At 36.8% G+C, this 21,832-nt stretch overlaps 1 protein-coding gene and 2 pseudogenes across 1 annotated transcript; 1 reads left to right on the top strand and 2 right to left on the bottom strand.

Annotated features, from left to right (window-relative positions):
- Nucleotides 1-3,017: 3,017 nt before the first annotated feature.
- On the top strand, nucleotides 3,018-5,114 carry LOC127809793 (caffeoylshikimate esterase-like). The gene is made up of 7 exons (XM_052348889.1): nucleotides 3,018-3,201; nucleotides 3,347-3,382; nucleotides 3,524-3,797; nucleotides 3,904-4,034; nucleotides 4,170-4,307; nucleotides 4,401-4,499; nucleotides 4,617-5,114. Exons 1-7 carry the CDS (start codon nucleotides 3,199-3,201, stop codon nucleotides 4,899-4,901), a joined length of 966 nt encoding a protein of 321 aa, XP_052204849.1. The 5' UTR covers nucleotides 3,018-3,198; the 3' UTR covers nucleotides 4,902-5,114.
- Nucleotides 5,115-5,172: 58 nt separating this feature from the next.
- LOC127809792 (spliceosome-associated protein 130 A-like) overlaps nucleotides 5,173-21,832 on the bottom strand; it is a 43,327-nt pseudogene continuing 26,667 nt past the window's right edge.
- On the bottom strand, nucleotides 20,685-20,784 carry LOC127810745 (small nucleolar RNA R71; annotated as a pseudogene).

The following is a 21,832-nucleotide window of genomic DNA, read 5'->3' as shown; positions in this document are numbered from 1 at the left end:
GCATTTACATGTTTTGATTTATGAAATATGCATATGAGCATGATGAGATTTACGGTCATACGTTGTATGGGTTTGGGATTAGGTACTAGCATCGTTGCTTTGCTAAGGGTGCACCCATACACTCCAGTCTGGCATGGAGACTGAAAAAATAGCGGGTAATCTTAAGGTACAGTCAACCCAAACATGAGAGTTATGATGTTATGTGCATTGCATACATACATGAACATTAAATGTTTTGTTCCCTTACTTAGATGATTTATCATCTAACTGGGGCTTTACCCCTAGAATATTCAAACGTTCTAGATGGAGATTGTAGCAGAAACAATGATGAATGAAACATAAAATGGCACTTAGCAAAGTGCATGATAAATAGTATGATGAGTTGAATGTATGTTATATATCCCATGTATTTAAGTTCTATTACTTTTAATTCTGAACGTTTTGAGAAATGATGATATATAACCTTAATTATGGTTAATGAGAATGTAAGAATTGATTTATGATTAATGACAAGATGTTAGATTCAATTCTAGCTTCCGCATTTGATGTTTATGATAATTCTCTTTCAAGATAAATGTATGAAAATTTTGGGGTGGATAAGAGCAATGATATGGTTTAGTCATAGTTTTAAATAGAAAAAAAAATTATTATCTCAGAATTGTCCTAAGTTATAGCGCGCTCGAAAACGGGGCGTTACATTCTGGGTGGGAAATCACCTATATCAGGAGTAATACGAATTATTCTGGGTGGAAAATTGAATCTTCCAAGAAGAAAGAGTCAGAACTCTCGCAATAAATGTATGGTGAAAGTATAAAATGATCTTAGTAAAATGCAGTATATATAGGCGAGTTCCACTTGAAAGGCGAAAAGTGGTCAATGCAACGAATGGGAAAAAAATTCCACCCAAAGCAAAAAATGAAAAGAAGAAAAGTGAATAATTTCTGTAAAGATTTTGAAAAATTACTCTTCCATTTTTCCAAAGGTAAAATAGAAGAGTGGGAACAATATTTGTTGTACCAATTCCTCCAAGTGGAATAGATTTCCACCTGGAGCATCCTCTAGAGTGAATTGGATGCAAGCAAGTGTCCACCCAGAAGGGCATTATGCTCCAGGTGGAATTCACCTGGACCAAAGAGACAAAACGTTGCCATTTTTGGGGGGAGGAAATGATCGGGAGAAAAAAAAAAAAAAATGACCAAGAGTATACCTTGCCCATTGGGCAGTTAGCCACGAGGCTCACCTTCACCTGGAGGATTTCCTAGGCTTAAATAATCCTTTGGGGGGATTTCACCTAAACCAATCAGACAACTGGTGACCTTCTGAAATGACACATGGCCCACGCGAGATTCTTAAGAATCATGCCTATAAATACCCCACCTCTTAACAAAGAAAGGATCTTCCAATTTCAATAAAAAATGACCTCACTCATTCTACTCAGTTTATTCTTCAACTTGTACCAATTACCTCACACACATTCCACTCGGAGGGACTCAACAATCCACTCTTAGCATTTTCCATTACCTGATAGTGACTTAAGAGCATAGGAGGGTCTACGTGGGTGAGAAATTCCTGCATGCCTTCTAACTTGCATTACAAAATACGATTGTTGTATTTTGGTAACAACACTTTCCGAAGACCCTCTAGACTTATGTCCGGCCATCGTCAGATCGAAGCCAAGCAGATATTGTACGTCACGTTCTACATTACAAAATACAATTATTGTATTTTGGTAAAAACACTTCCAGAGACCTCTAGACTTTGTCTTGTCAAGAATATGTCAACTCACCTTTAAAGTCTTTGTCTGGAAAGCCAGAGTAGATAATCTCGAAAGATGTGGATATTACCCCATCTATCAACTCCAACCTCTATAAATAAAAGGCAACCCCTCACTCTTCTAACACAAAAACTCTACTGGATCTACACTTCTATTGCAAATATAGCATACTTTTTTATTTTCGACTGAGTTGAGTTAAGCATTAGAAGGCCAGTGTGAGGGACACGTCTCACCCTTTGACTGTCTATTATTTTACAAGTCTCCCGAATATTTTAGAAGACTCTTTCGCAATCATAAATCCATTATTATGTTTCAATGATAACAAAATTATTTTATTTATTAAATATAAAGGTGGTCATACGTTTGGACAGACACAAAAATTGGAGTGATGAACGGGTCAATTTTGTTTTGCTCCCAAATTTGACTTTAAATCCCAATTGCCGTTAGATCTAGTATGGGTTAATCCTTGGGTCCAAAGACCCAAGCCAAACTAATAAGACACTCTAAAAGAGCCTTTAAAATTTTGCCATAGCCTTAGAATCCCTGTCAATCGTTAACTGTTAAATTGAATAATTTTGATTTGAAGTACTCCTGCTGCATTGGTTTTAAATGTATCTTGAAAGTGTTAATTTATGGTTTATGATAAAATAAGCTCTATAAATTTTAATATTTTAATGTGCTACAAGTTTTGAGGTACTAATTTTTTATATGATTATACATATTTTAGATCTAAGACTCAACCCAATCACATTCTAATTTGATTTGGTTAAGTTGTAGTCTTATTTCTACTTTATAATTAAATTAACTTTGAATCCAAAATTATATATAATTTGGTGATTAACTTTAACTTCATATCAAAAAGAAATTTAACTCAACTCATAGGTCATAAACACTCCCAAGCTACGTGTATTTAACAACTGAATCATGTTTGTCATTTTTGAGATTATTATTTTTTAAAATAAATTAATGTCTCTTTTGACTTTTTTTTAAAAAAATTTATCAAATAGGAATGAACATATATAATAATGTAGACGGCCAGTATATACAAACAATGGAGAAATTATATAAAATATTTTGTTACATGTGTTAGACTTATCTCATAATTGAATTTGTGGGTCTTAATAATCATGATAATGGAGAGAAGATTATGGGGGAGGCAATAAATGGGTCAAAATTGGATGCCCCATAGGCTATTGGCCCCACAGAGAAAGTGGCACCCAAGTCTATATCATACATACATACATACATTTGTATCCACAAAAGAAAAAAGAGAGCCAATTAAGCAGAAAGTGCTCGACCTACCCATCAGAGTCTGATTCTTCAACCTCAACATCCAAATTTCTTTCCTTCATCTAATCTCATAGCAGCAACAGTCGATCCCAAGAACTTCTTCCGATTCAATTCCATCCAACTTTTAGATACATATGGTCTGTCCGGTTTCTCCCTCTATCTTCCATATAATTAACTGCATACATATGTATATACATAAATATATATAGGTGTGTGTGTGTTTATATGTATATTTTGACTGTGACCAGAATCTGTTTGTTTTTGTGGTGCTGATAACAACAGGCTCATGAAACTGATGAAGGTATCATCTATGAAGAGGTTAGTCCCAGCTGCTAGATCAACTCTTTTATTTGTATTAATCTGAAATTATAAGTTTCTGGTAGATGAAATATGCAATAATAAGCCCAACCCAGTTAGTTAGTTAGTTAATTTTACATATTTATTGGGAAATAAATACAGGAATTCATAGTGAATGCAAGGGGGATGAAGCTTTTCACATGCAGATGGGTGCCTGCAGAGAGCGAGGCAAAAGCTTTGATCTTGCTGTGCCATGGGTATGGCATGGAGTGCAGTCTCTCAATGAGAGGTGCTGCGACGAGGCTGGCAAAGGCAGGGTATGGGGTGTATGGGATGGACTATGAAGGACATGGGAAATCATCAGGCCTTCAGGGCTTCGTCCCCTGCTTTGATGATGTTGTTTCTGACTGCTCTCATCACTACACATACATCTGCGGTTGGTTGGTTTGTTTGTTTGTTTTATTTAATTAATTTCTCGGAAAACAAACATATCAAATAATAGAGTTGATAAAATTTGTTTGAATATGGATGGGGTTGAGCAGAGAGGGAGGAGAATAGGAACAAGTTGAGGATCCTGATGGGGGAATCCATGGGAGGAGCGGTGGCTCTGCTGTTGCAGAGGAAGACGCCTCACTTCTGGGATGGTGCCATTTTGGTTGCACCTATGTGTAAGGTCTCTCTCTCTCTCTCTCTCTCTCTCTCTATATATATATATATATATATATGGAAGGTTAATTAATTAATTAGTGGGTAGTAATAAGATGGATGATTGATGATGATATTAACTGGGAATTGTATGGGAGAACAGATAGCAGATGATATGAGGCCACACCCATTGGTGATAAACGTGCTGAGAAAGCTGAGCCGTGTGATTCCAACCTGGAAAATCATACCCACTCCTGATGTCATTGATGCTGCCTTCAGAGATCCCCGTGTCAGGGAGCAGGTTGGCTATTTCTATTCTCCTTTTGTTTTTGAACCAATCACGTACACACGTTATTAGTAATAATAATAATAATAATAATAATAAAAATGATAGATTCGATCAAATCCTTACTGCTACAAAGGCCGACCTCGACTGCTTACCGGCTATCAGCTTTTGACCGTGAGCATGGATCTGGAGCAAAGGCTTGAAGAGGTACGTAAAACTAGGTAGAGATGTACAAATAAATTTATATTCTAATTAATTAATTAATTAATTATAATAATAATAATAGTAATATTAATAATAAAGTTGGCGTGGATGGGGCGGCAGGTCTCGTTGCCATTTCTGGTATTGCACGGGGGAAAGGACAAGGTGACGGATCCGGCGGTGAGCAAGCTTCTGTACGACTCGGCTCGCACGAGCAGTAGAGACAAGACCTTGAAGCTGTACCCAGAAATGTGGCATTCCCTGTCCTACGGCGAGCTTCCCCACAACATCGACACGGTGTTTTCCGACATATTTGAATGGTTGGACGAGAGACTGGCATTGTCCTCGTCCGACAACTTGGAGCGGCAGCTCAAGCTTGAAAATGATAATGATGCCTGCAAGCGCTGACCACACCCACGCGTTTTAATTTTGGTGTATTTCATGATTCATTCATCTGATTTAAATTATATATATCCTTAGTGTTTACACGTTAATTATTACTTTTTGTACAATTTAACTCATATAGAGAATCGTACCTTTTCGTATTCATATGATTTGAATGCATTGTAAAATTTGTACAATGCATTCAAGCTTGCATCATCAGAACAAAACACGGGGAAACAAGAACAAAAAACAAAAGATAAATTCAGTACCTTTTTGTACAAATTTTAGAAGAGCTGGGGATAATTAAATATAGAAAATCGATACAAGTTGGGTGATTTAGAACCGAGTATCATTCTGCGTGCGATCTACAACTCCAACATTGCCGGGGAGTTTAGGATTTAACTTTAATAAAAAACAAAGGACGGACGGACGGACTACTACCTCCACCAATAAGCCATAAGCCATAAGCAATATGCAAAGCATTTTTCGGATTCCCAGCACCAGCTGATGCATCACCGAACACGCTTTCTCACTCACTGTTCCTGTTTCTGCATTCTTCTCTCCTATATAACAAACCAACGCATTCACAAGCCAGATCTCGTCACTAAAGGTAACGAACTACAAAGTAAAAGCATGATACAGAGAGAGACTAATTTACTTTTACAATCAAATGCTACTTGTACAACAAAAAACTCTTAACACATTCATTAATTCACAGACCAACCACTACAATCTGCCTGCCACTATTACTTTGATACCAAAAAAAAAAAAAAAAAACAAAAATTGATAAATGAATCCAACAAAGTTTCTTTCTTCCCAGGTCTTTCCATAAACGAGATGGGCGCATTACAATGCATTTCTGTCGGACAAATCAAGCAATTCCGGGCATTCCATCTGAGCTGACCGATCATCCTCTTATGTCAGATTCCAGCATATACAAATACCTAACACCCTACATGAACACGAATCAGACACAATCAATCGTGAATCAGTAACCAATCCTATACATAATTCACATATAGCGCAGATGCTCACTGCTACAACTCCTCAAAATTCATGTATTTCAGGTTGCAGAATCTTAACCAATTACTTATATGCCATGGTGATTTGTAAGTTGCTCTTTCCCCAATTATAACTGAATTACATCAAGGATTTGCATTTAACTCTTTCCTCTTTACTCTTGTGATGAATAAACTAACCAACATCTAAAAAGGAGTGCTTTAGTGTTATATGCTATTGCTATCTATAAACAATAAAAAAAAAAGGATCAATTTTGATTTGATCAAATGTTCCCAAAAAACAATGAGGAGATCTTGGAGGATGCTACTCATAAAATCAATGCAAGCTAGCTAAAGTGAAGTGCATCTGATATTTTATGCAATCATAAAATCCCTTTCAGCCTAAAAAGGAAGTTTTATCAAATAGCTACAAGACCATCTTTGTTGTACGGTTCAAAATATGGGACAATTATTAAGCAGCAAAATGTTCAAAACATGAGCAGCCATGCAATGAATATATTATAGTGGATTGCAACCATGTAAAAAAGTATATATATATGAAACGAGATCATACATAATAAGGTTGAAGTGATGCCTATTGGAAATAAGAAATGGGAGGCACAATTAAGGTTAGTTTGGACATGTAAGAACAAGACTAATAAAAACATCGGTAAGAAAGTGGATGAAATAGAGAAAATTAGTAACAAGGGGAAAGAAAAATGAAAGAAAACATGATGGGAACCCTAGGACGTGACGTAGAATATAATGGTCACATAAAGGATATGTCCACCAATAAAAACTAGAAATCATATAGCTGACCTCACCCCACAGTTAATGGTTGTATTTGTTGTTGTAACAATTGAACAAGACAATATATACCACTATATAAACAATCCTACATTTGAAAGCAATAGGAGGTCTCGTCTTTAGGTGACACTAAATCATCCTCTAATTAAGATTCAAGTGTATAAAAATTATGGCAGCTTAAAATCATGAAACAACAGTACAAAAAGTCCCAACATGTGCAAAATGTAAACTAGCAAAGATGAGGACGTTACAATGGATATGCAACCAAACAAGGAAATATAAAAATAAAAATGAGGTAACTCATAATAAGGTTGGAGTGACTATTGAAGATAAGATGCTTGAGACATGATTAGAATGGCTTGGTTATACAAGAAGAAGCCAAATAGAGGCTCCCATGAAGAGAGTGGGTGGGATGGAATAAGTTTCTAGAAAAAAGTAGAGGAAGAACAAGATAAATATGTTAGGAGACTTCTCAGTGACATAGAGTATATGGGTCTTACAAAAGATAAGGCCATAGACAAAAATGATTTGCAAACTATAATACATTTAGTTGTCCCCATATAGTAGGATTAATACCCACTCTCATAGTTTGTTTCCATATATTCAAACCATTTTAATCCCATCTTATGCATCTTATTACAATAGACATAACTCTAACCTTATTTCTAGTAATCTCATTTCCAATTTTATCCTTTTTTGTGTGATCATACATCTCTTCTAACATTTTCATCTCAGTTATGCTCATATTTGCATATATTAACTCTAAATTTTCTAACACTCCATGCCGTACAACAAAATTGCATTAATGTCATAAAAGAAAACTTCTATTTAGTTTTAAAGAAAATTTATAATAAAATAAAACACTAGGAACACTTCTCATTACCTATATTGACTTAATTCTTTTAACATGCTAATAACAATATCAAAATTAAATTATAGCACTCTTCTAATGAATGTTATGCCATCAATATTAACATTTAGAGTAATTGCCAAAAAAGTGCTAAATTTTACCCATGTTTTTAAATTTAGACTCGCCTTTTAATTTTTCTAATAGAGAAATCCAACATCGTAAAACATTGCAATTGTAGACCACTGTTACCTCCAATCTAATTTTGGCATAAAGTGATTACATGGACTACCTATGTACAAATTGAAAAATGGCAAGGCTGCTACATGACAAGCCAACAGGCGTTGGGGGAGAGAAAGAGAGGGGGAGAGGTTCACTTCCAAAGCTATTAGGTAGACTGACCCCACCACTGCCCTCTCCTCCACTCCTCTTCTATATTAATAGCAATACAGGCCCAAAGAAACAAAAGTCTGTGCATATGCAGGCATCTATATGTATGTATGATATAATAACGTGAAGAGAGATAATTAGGTATAGGAGCCTAGAAAGATTTGGCCCCAAAGCTCGGTTTTGATTTGCAACGAGAATCCAAACAAAGAACTGGAAAAAACTATGTAGTGGACCACCCAAATTGCCAATATACACACACACAGATAGATAGATATAGAGAGAGTTAAGTTTTTTTGTTTTCATAAATTCCAATCAAATCCTCCCATCTTCCTGACCAATCTGTAAGGTCCCTGTATCCTTCCTTGTCTTCTTCTGTTCATTGTGTTTTCTTTCACTTCTTTTTTCCTCTTGAGAAACTGAAAACAGTGGGGATGTCAATGACTGCTTCAATCAGATCTAATCTAATTACTGCTGTTGCAGCCCTTGGGATTAACTTTTCCGTTTTGAAAAAAAAAAAATGTCGAGAAGTTAAAGACAATAGATTCAAGTTGTCTCTATCATGGCTGGAAATCAAGAGATAAGGTTGTTGGGCAGAAGTGATTTACAAACTAAAATGATAAGAGGTAAAAGAGATAAAGCAGTGCAGATAAGAGATAAGAGATGAAGCAGTTCCAGAAGAACAGGAAAGGATCAGCAAGTTCAAAAATTTCTGTTTATCTGTATCTTTCAAGTCTAGTTTGAATTTGTTTTCCCTGTATTTATCCCTGTATTTTAGGAGATATTTTTAGGAGATCTAGTGTATATATACTCATCTTGAGTCCAATGCAAGATGAGAAAAACATTTTACAATTAATTGAGTAAGTTTTTCTTCTACTCGATTACACTCCAAGTACTCGAGATAATCCTCCTATTTACTCGAGTAAATCTTCTATCCCTCAGTTTGTTCAAAAATAACAATATTGATTGATACGATCTCCAAATTTTGATAACATGCTAATATCTTATCAGAAATTTAGGGATCTTAGTTTTCACACAAGTATTTGCAGATGAAGAAAGCAGAAGAAATACAGGGAAAGGCATTAGGGCTTCTCAACACAGCCAAGCAGGTGAATGGCTAATCGCAGATTCAAGTCTTGATGGAGCTTCCACAAGTTGCAGCATCTCTCTCTCTCTCGACTTGCAAGCTTATACATGTGGCAGCCATGTCATTTTTCAATTTACACGGAGCTTGTCCTTGTCATCACTTAACAGAAAAATTGGAAGTGAGGTAAATATGGTCTATAACTGCAACATTTTACAACATTGGATGTCCTTATTGAAAAAAATTAAAGATGAGCCTAAATTTGAAAACACGTGTAAAGTTCAACATTTTCCAAAAATTTACCCTAATATTTATTACAAAGGTAAAATACACTTAGGTAGCGTTTGTTAATCAAGATATAGATCGGAAAATATGAGATATGGAAAGCATCCCGGATAAAAATATTTTCCATTGTATTTGTTAAATTTTCTGGAAAAAAATCACATGACTTCTTATCTTGAACTTTCAAAATAAATCTATCCCTTCTCTCCCTACGGATAATTTATCTTGAATTTTATAGATAAGTTATCTTAATAGAGCCTTATTTTACTCATTTTAACAAACACTACCTTAGTACTAAAGTTGTCAAAGGCACAAGAGTGCTTGGAGGCTAGGTGTGAGCCTTTTGGATGTGAGGTGCACATTTATTAGATAGCTAATAGGGTGGTGTTATAGTTTTCCCATGTTTCTTTCAAGTTTGTTTCCTAGTTAGTTTATTAGTTAGATCTTAACGAGTCCATCAAAAAATAATTATTAGCAAAAGGCCTACACTTTGCACCTCAAGGTGCTTTTGACAACCATGTTTGGTACATCCCTTGAGGTTTAACCTGAAAAGAGAGTTACAACAAATGATAGAAACTGCCCTTACTTCACAAACCGTGTTGCAAATTTCCCCTATTGTTAACTTAATACTGTTACGACTTTCTAAATGCCCAAAATGGCCTCCCTCAGCCCCTCTCCCTCTCTCTACACTGCAATCGAAACAATGGCCAACTCTCTTCCGCCTCTCCCTGAACCCAATTTATGTGTCAACTCTTCTCTGATGATGGCATCTTCTCCAGCAAACCATAGATAACTTCCTCCTCTCCCTTGTACTCCCTCTCTTCTCCTTTCTCATTGCACAGTGACATGCACACAGGCGCACGAGCTTCAAAAAGTAGGACAAGACAATATCGGGCCACATTAATTAATAAACTAAATTTTTATATTTCTAATGACACAACAAAATATCAAAACTATACTCCAAACTCATAAATATGCATTTAAATTTCAAAATACAAAATTCCAGATATGTAACTCAAATCTTATTTGCACTTTGAAAACACCAAAAATTCTAAAGCAAGTATCTAGGATTCAAAGATGTCAAGTTCCTAATCTGACAAGTGAAATCGAGAATGGCAAAAGGAAGGAAGAGGGAGGGTTTGAGAGAATTTAGAGGGAAAGAACAGTGAAATTTAGGAGGGAGAAGAATTAAGAAGGAAACTGATTTCCTGATTTCATTCAACATAAGGGAAAAGGCATAGATCAGCCCTTTTATACTGATCTATGGCTCAGTTGGTGCCAAAAACGGTTAATCCTTTTTCCCACTTGCCTTACAACTTGCTCGGCACATGCTAGAACATTTCTCTAGTTGTGATTTAACCGAGGCTTTTATTTACATGGGCTCAGCCCAATAGATCTAGGCCTAATATCAAATACATTGGCCTAATTATCTAACAATCCCCGCCCCTTAAAGCATTTATTGTCTGCAAGAAATATGTAGGAGACTGGCAGAGTTTGGAAATTGTCGGAGCAGTTCTGGAAGATACTCCCAAGTGTTGTTGTCCTCATGTAGAGATGACCACTTGACTAAGACTTGAATAAGGGGGGCTCCATGTCAGTGGATCACTCTTCTGTCTAAAATGGCGGCAGACACTGGATCCTGCCTGGCAGTTGTGATCATTGTGGGCAGCGAAGTGCTATGTGGGCGGTGACCAATGGCTTTCTTGAGGAGAGAGACGTGGAACACCAGGTGGATGTGGGTTCCCTTCGGTAGCAGTAACTTGTAGGCTATTGCTCCAATCCTTTCTACAATAGGAAATGGCCCATAGTATTTTGGACTGAGCTTGGAAATTGGTTGCTGAGACAACGCCCTAAGATGTTGTGGCTCGAGCTTTAGGTAAACCTCTTCTCCCACTGCAAATTCTCGTTCGCTATGATGTCGATCAGCCATCTGCTTCATTCAATTTTGGGCTTTAGCTAATTCCGTCTTTACCATCTTCATAATTTCCTGTTGTTGTTGCAACTAATTACGAACAGCTGCCACTGTAGTGTGGTTGGCTAATGCCGGTAGTAGTCTTGGTTTGTAGCCATAGAGAGCTTCAAATGGGGCCATTCAGATGGAGCTGTGGAAAGTTGAGTTGTACCACCATTGGGCAACGGCCAACCATTTATGCCACCCTTTAGGTTGTAGGAAACTGAAACATCTCAAATATAGCTCCAGCGATTGGTTTACTCGTTCGGTCTGGCCATTCGTCTTTGGGTGATAAGCGGTTGACATTAAGAGTTTAGTGCCCAGCAGCTTCATTAATTCTTTCCAGAATAAACTAGTGAAAATGCGGTCTCTGTCGGACACAATAGACTGCGGTATACCATGCAGCTTTACTATATTATCCATGAATGTTCTAGCAACGTCTTGAGCTGTGTATGGGTGGGATAACCCAATAAAGTGGCTGAATTTAGAGAACCTATCTACCACCACCATGATGCAGTCTTTCCCTTCTGAGCAAGGAAGCTCTTCTATAAAGTCCATAGTAATATTAGTCTAGGCTTGGTCTAGTAATGGCAGGGGTTATAGAAGGCCGAGATGCGCTACTGTCTCATGCTTACAACTTCTGCACACATCACACTGCATCACATATTCCCAGACATATTTTTTTAGCTGAGGCCAAAAGAATACCTGATGGACTCTTCAGTATGTATTCTGGATACCCGAATGGCCTCCGATAGGGGACTCTCATGGAGTGCTTGTAGGATGTTTCTCTTCAGTGCTTCATTGTTTTCTATCACCAGTCGTCCCTTGTAGCGAAGTATGCCATTGTTTAGTGAGTATCTGGGTCTGCTGTGCGCAGCCACACTTAGTTGCTCCACTAAGCCTTTTGCCCAGTCATCTTGATGGTAACTGGCAGTCACTTCTTGTAACCAATCAGGGACAACTGCTGAGATAGCTTCACATGTTCCTTCTTCTTGGCAGCGAGATAAGGCGTCTACTGCAACATTCTCCTTCCTATTTCTAAATTGGATTACATAATCCAATCCCATAAGCTTGGCCATGCCTTTCTTTTGTGACTGAGTGTGTAGCCGTTGTTGTAGCAAAAATTTAAGACTTTCATGGTTCGTTTTTATCACAAATTTGCCTCCTTCCAAGTAGTGCTGCCACTTTTCCACTACCATGAGGATTGCCATTAACTCCTTCTCGTATATGCTAAGTCCTTGGTGGTGGGGAGCCAGGGATTGGCTTAGGAAAGCCAATGGTCTGCCCTCTTGGGACAGGACGGCCCCTATTTCGTGGTTGCTAGCATCGGTTTCTAACACAAATGGCTTGCAGAAGTCTGGTAGGCCTCTGGGACTTCACTCAGTGCCTTTTTAAGTTGCTCAAAAGCTGCCTCATTCGGAGAACTTCATCTAAAGTTGTCTTTCTTAAGCATCTCCGTTAAGGGCTTACTCATCGTTCCATAATTTCTTACAAATTTTCTGTAGTATCCCCTGAGCCCAAGGAACCCTCTCAAAGCTTTGATGTTTGTTGGTTTCGGTCAGGATACAACAACTTCAATTTTCTTGGGGTCTGTCCCCACTCCTCCCCCTAAAATGATATGCCTAAGATATTCCACTTGATGTTGTGCAAAAGCACACTTTGACCTTTTGATGTACAATTGATTGTATCTCAAGATATTGAATGTAGCCCTAAGATGGTCTAAATGTTGGTCAAAAGAGGGGCTATAAACCAAAATATCATCAAAGAAAACCAACACATATTTTCTAAGATGGGGTTCAAAAATTTGATTCATGAGAGCTTTGAATGTGGCTGGTGGGTTGGTTAGGCCGAAAGGCATAACGATAAATTCAAAATGGCCATGATGTGTTTTGAAGACTGTTTTAGGGATGTCATTAGGATCCATTCTAATTTGGTGGTACCTCGACCTTAGGTCCAATTTGGAAAAAACAATGGCATACTTAAATTCATCCAAAAGATCTTCAATAATAGGGATGGGAAATTTGTCCTTGATAGTAATGGCATTGAGTTGTTTGTAGTCAATACAGAACTGTCATGTTCCATCTTTTTTTTTTTTACTAATAGGATGGGAGAAGCGAATGGGCTATGGCTGGGTCGAATCACAGATTGAGTTTGGATGTTCAGTGTTGAAATGGTGAGGAGGTTTAAACTCACCAGTGTGTGAATGTAGTTGTAGCACAAATATAAATTTCGGACAAGTCCGGGTCGATTCACTGGGAGGTTTATTTAACAAAAGAATTGTTCATTCGGGTTGATTTATCCAAAGAGAGCTAAGTTTTCTTAATTGTAAAAAGGTTTTTTGGAATATTAAAAAGGTCTTGGGTTGAGGCGAGTTCAGAACCAATGCCTAATAAATCTCTTATAGCAATTTAAACAGCAACATTAATTTGAAATAAACAGAGGATCGTTTGGTAGTTATAATTCAAGATACGAATGATTCTCAGCTAAGCAACCCTCATACATGATATAAGGGTTCTAGGTTAAGATGTCACTGTAAATTGTATTATACTACAAACTATGATTTGATCGTCTGAGTTTGGGTATATCTCATCTCCAATTCTAGCAACTCTCATACATGGCATAAGAGTTCTAAGTTAAGATGATGACCCAATCCAAACTCACAAAACCATTTAAGCACTCAACTCGAGTTTAACTCAGATAAATCTTGCATTCATCGAGGTTTGGCTTATCTTGAGATTCAAGAACATTGGACACTGTCCTCGCCTTAACCCAAAATTAGATTTAGCCACTCATTTCCATTTAAAAATTAATTGACAGAAATTTAAATGACGTAATTTAAATGATAGAATTTAATTGACAGGAATTAAAATAGTAGAAATTAACCGGCCATTTAGGCGGTGGATAATTTAAATGACAGGAATTAAAATTGTAGAAATTTAAAGGCAGAAATTAACCGGCCATTTAGGCGATGGATAATAAAGTAACAATAAATGACATAAGAATTTAAAAGAAGAAAGAAAGAAAGTAAGATTACAAGAGAAAACAAGAGAGAGAATAAGAACAATTCTCTAAGAGAAACTCTAAGAACAAAACTAAACAAGAGAGAGAATAAGAACAATTCTCTAAGAGAAACTCTAAGAACAAAACTAAACTTTGATTCAAGTAATAACCACCTCCTCACAAATGCACCAAAGTGAGCTATTTATAGCTCACAAGATGCAATACAAACCACACAATTATTCAACAAAACATTCACCTAACTAGTGGAAGAAAATTAAGTAAAAGACAAAAAATACAAAAGACTTTGTGTGGTGGACTTCTCATAAGAATACAAAAAACTTTAGGTGATAAAACACTTATAAAAATTCAAAACAAAGAAAAGTCTTCTACAAATTAGGCTTTGTTGGGCCTTTGATTGGTCTTGGGCCTTTCTTATGTTGGATTCTATTTGATAGTTGGGCCAAGTGCACTTGAAACATCCTCTAGACTCCATAGTTGGCCCATGATTTTGAGCAACAATAATGGGTAATCCAACGTCTTCGATTTATGCCCCTAATTAATCATAGAAGTCAGCTTCCTTGCTTCATCGTACAATAATATGTAATGCAAATAATTATTTATTTTAAACATAATTATAAAGTCAAAATGGGGATATAATTCATTAAAATTTAGGAAATATTAACCCCTTATCACACCCCCCAACTTGAATATTGCTAGTCCCTTAGCAATCAGATTATACACCAGCCATGATCTAATCGCAATACTTGCATGAATATAAAAATTTCAAATTCGAAATCAAAATGCATAGAATAGAACATTCAAAATAAGTCGAACATTCAAAATTATATTTATGGTTAAAGGTCATACAATCTTAGGAATGGCAATCAGGATGATCAATACACAGATTTACTCCCTCGAAGTTTTAACTTTAAACCTTACTGTGGATTTTCCCTCTAATAAAACGATTCCTCAGGTGTACACACAAGGGGGTGCACCGTTATAAGAGTAAATGTAGAACAAGTTCAAAATTGGTGTCATCCCAAATACAAGGAACGTATTGTCATGAAAGAACGGGAAAATTGACATAGCTTCATAACTGGAATAATGCCTTAGATAAATAACTTCTGAATTTAAACATAATTCCCTACTCCGAACTCGAATCCTGAGATCACATGATTTATAGCATCAAGATGGACCAAACTGGGTTGTAATGGGGCTATGAGGTTAATACGGGTTGTCAAAAAAAAAAAGGGTAAAGTGTGCAAATGGTGTGTTAGGATTTTTTTTTTTTTTGACACTAATCTCAAACTGGATATAATATTTTCTTCAGCATTTATTTTAAAACACTTATACTGAATAACTAAGAGAACTTCTCTTTGTTTTTTTTTTTTTTTTTTTTTTCTTTTTTTATATGAAAATACCGAGATAGACTGATTCCTAGAAACACACTAGGTTGGACAAACTTCATATGGTTACTGGTTAGACGAAGGTAAGGAAAGGGATTGTGCTGAGAACAACTCAAATGGGCTAGCAAATGAGGCTAATGTAAAGAAAAAAAAAGGTTAATAGGCCCAAATTGAAAGTAATTGATCCCCCTATCATACTTCTACAAAACAATGTTACTCAGTCAACTGATTCAGAGTTTGAAACCAGCCAAATTCTTCCGCTATCATACTAGACATTCAAAGCAAATTGATGTTTTGAAACTATTGAAAAGATAAGATAAACAATAAAGCGCATTTAGAGTAAGTGTTATTTCACTCAGAATTAACGATTATTAGGTTCAAACACTCACTCGGGTAATAGTCTCCACTTTTGTTGAGGGATCATGCAGTGTGCTAATCAGCTAATTACCATTGCCTTTGACTTTATGACCGATAAACCAATTTCTAATTATTGAACACCCGATGCATGCAAATCATCTATTCTAATTCCATACATATACGTTTTCAAATAAGAAATTAATGCATTCATGATTCATATTGCAAATTCAATTGGCTATCAATGTATAATTCCAAAGCTTTAGGAATAGCATTATTTAAAACACACATTTTTTTTTTTTTTTAATTCACACAAAACTACAAGCATGCAATTGCAAATTCACAGTTAAACATAGACCAGATAATTCATAAATATACCTTACTCCCCCCAACTTGAATTGCAGTAATAAAATAGGGTTGTTAGGAATACCTGTAACTCCATAAGTCCATAAATTTACTGTGAACTGCTAAAACAAACAAATGAGTATACCATATATATATTTTTATATTTTCACACTAAAATAAAAATTTCATGCAAGTCATAAGATAAACAAAATGAGTCTCAAGAGTACAAAAAGTACTCCTTACTCAGCCATCTTATTATAGACTCGCCTAACAACATTCCATAGGCTTTTTTTTTTTCAAAATCACAAGAAAAGAAATTTCGTACAAGTCATAGGACATGCGTCTCAAGAGTACAAAAAGTACTCCTTACTCAGCCATCTTATCATAGACTTGCCTTACAGGGATAAATCTAAATTAATCGAACCTTTTTGCCGCTTGTTTCTGATTACCTTAGACCAATCTATCCGAGGCTCATAAGAATTATGCTGTGGAACATAAGCATGTAATTTCTCTAGCAGTTCCTCAATGGTGGATGCAGAAATAAGAATCTTTCTTGCTGAAGAAAAAATGAACTTTTGGTCCACAGCCTGATCAATAAAAGAAAGCAACCCATCGAAAAAATGGTTAACATTTAAAAGTCCAATAGGTTTGGTATGCAGATTGCTCTTAGCCCAAGAGATTATACGGAAGATTTCTTCAAGTGTACCAAAACCTCCTGGTAAAGCGATGAAAGCGTCTGACTGATAAATCTTACAAGCCGTGCGCTCAAACATAGAAGTCGTTTCTATAAGTTGACCGCGTATAATCCCAGAAGTACGTGGTTCAGCCAAAGGGATTGGCATTACACCTACCACATATGATTTTCCAAAATGTGCAGCTTGTGAAACATAACCATTCAATCCACGACTTCCCCCTCCATATACCAAATTAATCTTTTTCTCTCCTAATTTTTGGCCTAGTTCGCTTGCTGCAAGTGCGTAACAAATATTGCTCCCAAGTTGAGAGCCACAAAGTACACATATGGTTTTGATTTGACGAACAAACTAACCTTCCATGTTTGTTCCTTTTGTCTGCCCTGTAAAGAGGTTTGGCGATCAAAAGTAGCTATACAACAATTCAACAAGAAAAATAAATACAAACAAAAATCATGTGTAAGTACAAGTAGTTGTGATTGTGGCTCACATCTTCCTTTGATTTTACGTCCAGAAACGGCTTAAACACTTTCTATGAAGTGGGAATAGGCTTCCTATCCAATTTTCTTATAGATTGGCAAACAGGGTCGTTTTTAGTCAGATTCCCAAGACTATAGTGTTGGTGGTCACTTATGAACTGGGTCCATAAAGCGAGAAGTTCTCTTTGCACTATTCCACATGAATGCGTCTCAAGAGTCAATCGGATATCATCCAATGACTCTTTACTCAGTCCATCCTTTATGAAACTAATTTTATCTTCTCGATTTATGGACGTAAACCCCACAAATTTGCATAGAGTGTTACAAGTCCAACGAGCACACTTGTGACAACCATTCACTCTTTTAGCTCTTCGTTTCTTCGCAAAACTACTCTTCCCTAAGCCCGGGAAGTGCTTAAAACTAGGTGAAGTTTCGCCAGCTAATCGAACTTTTGCTTCGATCAGCCAACGAATATCTTCAGAAATGTTATTACGCATCATATATACCATACAAAACAATATTATCAAGTCAACCAAAATTATTTGCACAATGGATCAATTTCAAACACCAATAAATTAATTCTTAAGTACACCTTACCCCCCAACTTAAATTGCGCATTGTCCTCAATCGGCAATAAAAGAATAGAAGATGGGCATATCTGGCGGTCTTCAATGCATGAATTAGTATGCAAATATTTTATTTAGACTGCACACAGAGAAACATTATTTGGGTCAAAGTTAATTAAGTAATACAAAAAAGAACAATAAATATATATTATATATATATTTTAGTTTTTTTTTTTTTTTTTATATCCGAATTCCAAAGACATCCATTTAACCTAAATAGAAATGTGGTCTTTTAACGTCAGATTCTCAGACGAATGTGTTCCTAAAGGTCACTTAACCACTGACGGTGGATCACCCAACTCCATCATCTCGTCATTTCCTTCAATAAAATCTTTCTCAGCTATGCCTAGATATGGTTTCAGCCTTTGACCATTCACTTTAAAACATTGTCCAGACTCTTTGATTTTAATTTCTATTGCCCCATATTCTGATATGGTCTTAATTGTATAGGGTCCTGTCCATTTTGATCTCAACTTACCTGGGAACAAATGAAGTCTTGAGTTGTAGAGAAGCACCTGCTGACTGACCAACATGAAATTTTTTTCTGTTAATGTGTTGGTCATGCAACTTTTTCATATGCAACTTCGATAATTTGGCATTTTCAAATGCATCATCCCTAAGTTCTTCAAGTTCATTAAGTTGTAATTTCCTATTGAGGCTCACTTCTGTTGATTCCTCATTAATCTTCCTAATGGCCCAGTAGGCTTTGTGCTCTATTTCAACTGGCAGATGACATGGCTTGCCATATACCAACCTATAGGGAGACATGCCTAGAATGGTCTTGTATGCAGTTCTATAGGCCCAAAGTGCATCAATCAACCTCAAGGACCAATCCTTGCGGTTAGAATTGACTGTTTTCTCTAAAATCCTTTTTATCTCCCTATTGGCCAATTCAGTTTGGCCATTGGTTTGAGGGTGATATCGGGTTGCAACCTTGTGGACTACTCCATATTTTCTCATTAATTCAGCCACTGGTTTGTTACAGAAATAAGAACCTCCATCACTTATGATGGCCCTAGGCATTCCAAACCTACTAAAAATATTTTCTTTCAAAAACTTCATTACAACCCGATGATCGTTTGCTCTTGTTGGGATTGTTTCTACCCACTTGGACACATAGTCAACAGCTAACAAGATGTACTCGTGTCCACCTGAATTAACAAATGGTCCCATGAAGTCTATTCCCCAACAATCAAAAATTTCTAACAGCTGAATGGCTTGCAAGGGTATCATATTCCTCTTGGTTAAGCTTCCTAGCCTTTGGCATCTATCACATGAGCTACAGAACTGATGCACATCTCTAAACATGGTAGGCCAAAAGAATCCACTTTGTAAGATCTTGGTCAATGTTTTTCTTGTGGAGAAATGACCTCCACAAGCAAGAGTATGACAAAAATTCAAAACACTCTGTTGCTCATGCTCGGGGATGCACCTTCTTAAAATTTGGTTAGCACAATACTTATACAAGTAAGGGTCATCCCAGAAATAAGTTCTAACATTCCTAAAGAATTTTTGTTTATCTAGCTTGGTCCAATGATTTGGAATTAGACCGGTGGCTAGATAGTTGGCCAGATCTGCATACCATGGTGTAACAGAGGTTGAAGTATCATTGATAAGAAAGAGTTGTTCATCTGGAAAGGTGTCCCTAATTGGTTCCTTATCTAGATTAAGGTCTTGGCATGGAAGTCTAGACAAATGGTCTGCCACCACATTTTCTACTCCCTTTTTATCTTTGATTTCTATGTTGAATTATTAGAGTAACAAAATCCACCTAATAAGACGCGGTTTGGCATCTTGTTTGGTGAGCAAGTATTTCAAAACAACATGGTCAGTGAAAACAATGACCAATGACCCCACCAGATATGATCTGAACTTCTCTAATGCAAAAACTACTGCCAATAGTTCCTTCTCAGTTGTTGTGTAATTTTTTTGGGCTTCATTGAGGGTTTTACTGGCATAGTAGATGACATAAGGTTTTTTATCTTTTCTTTGCTCTAGGACTGCTCCTACAGCATAATCACTTACATCACACATGAGTTCAAAAGGTAATGACCAATCTGGTGGTTGAATAATGGGGGCTGAGATGAGAGCATTTCTTAACCTCTCAAAAGAGGTTTGACAAGATGAAAACCTATCTGCTCACAGGAGTGATCATGGAGAACATGATCCCTTGGATGGTGATGAGATTAAACCCATTAGGGATTATTTGCACCCTCCAAGGCAAACCACTCCCTCTTGCATAATCCTACCAATAAACCATCATCGATTTGTCCTTAAACCAGGTACCATACAAATGCTCCCCACATTTCATGGTATGGATTCTGAAAATCCATATACACACGTGAGGGATTTTGAAGAGGTATGTGGTACCTGTGGGGATCAAAATATACATGAGGGCATTGTTAGACTAAAGCTCTTCCCATTCTCACTCAAGGATAAAGCAAAAATGTGGTTAGGAACTCTAGAGCCTAGATCAATAGGAACTTGGAGGGAGATGCAAACAAAATTTCTAAAAAAATACTTCCCAGCTAATAGAACAGCATCACTCCAAAGACAAATGATGAATTTCGTCTGTAAATCAAATGAAACATTTGCTCAAACTTGGGAACGTTTCAAGGACCTCTTGCATTCTTGCCCACACCATGCCTTTGAGCAATGACGGGTAGTTAGTTTCTTCTTTAATGCCTTAACTCCTAATTTGAAAATGCTGGTGTCCACCATGTGTAATGGTGATTTTTATGAAAAAACTCCTGAAGAGGCTGTTGCATACTTTGACCATGTAGCTAAAAACTCTAGAAATTGGGAAGTTAGGCCATTAACCATAGGAGATTTGAGAGACCAATACAATCCACAACCAAAGGGAAAACTCCAATTAAATGAAACTGATGACATCAGTGCTAGATTAGCTCTGTTGACAAAAAAATGGAAGAATTGGAGATGAAAAAAATGAAGGCTGTTAATGAGGTAGAGGTGCATTGTGTAGTGTGTGAAGCCAATAGCCATAGAACAGAGGAGTGTCCAACTCTCCCTGCTTTCAAAGAAGTGCTGTATGGCCAAACTTCAAACTCACAACCAAGGCAAACAGAGGGTAAGATATACCAAAACCAGAACCAGGGTGAAAATTATCAAGGGTGCAACCCAAACTCAAACACCTACCATCCAAATTCTAGGAACCACCCAAATTTCTCTTGGAGAAATGACTCAGCTCCTCAGCCACACCAACCATTTCCATCACAACCACAGCCACAACCTCAGCCATAGCCCTACCAGCCTAACCAAGGACCATCTGGCTCATATCAGCCACCGCATAAGAGATCCCTAGAGGATACTCTACAACAATTTATGCAAGGGCAGATGGGGAACAATGCTCAGGTAGCAAAATTCCAAGAGCAAACAAATAGGGCAATTGAGGATATGAAGAGTCAGCTAACCAAGCTAACTCAAACTTTGACTGTGAGAGAACCTGGGAAATTCCCTTCTCAACTAAATCCCAACCCCGTGAAGCAAACAAATCAAGTGGAATCATCAAATAGTGGGAACAATAATCATGAGCAGGTGCAAGCAGTTACTGTCCTTAGGAATGGAAAAATAATTGACAAACCAGATGATCCTAGGACAAGCCAACCTAATGAACAAGAAGAAGAACAAAATGAAAATATAAAAAATGACAATACTCCAACTTTAGAGGAAAAACTTG

The sequence above is a fragment of the Diospyros lotus genome, chromosome 9 (assembly GCF_014633365.1).
Source record: "Diospyros lotus cultivar Yz01 chromosome 9, ASM1463336v1, whole genome shotgun sequence".
NCBI lineage: Eukaryota > Viridiplantae > Streptophyta > Magnoliopsida > Ericales > Ebenaceae > Diospyros > Diospyros lotus.
Note: the sequence above shows the minus strand (reverse complement) of the source record. Positions and strands in the feature narration are given on the sequence as shown.

What these genes read in the sequence shown, in the direction of transcription:
- LOC127809793 (XM_052348889.1), top strand. An exon ending in TCACTACACATACATCTGCG is followed by an intron (nt 3,798 to 3,903) that starts GTTGGTTGGTTT and finishes GGGGTTGAGCAG; the next exon opens with AGAGGGAGGAGAATAGGAAC. An exon ending in ATCCCCGTGTCAGGGAGCAG is followed by an intron (nt 4,308 to 4,400) that starts GTTGGCTATTTC and finishes TAAAAATGATAG; the next exon opens with ATTCGATCAAATCCTTACTG.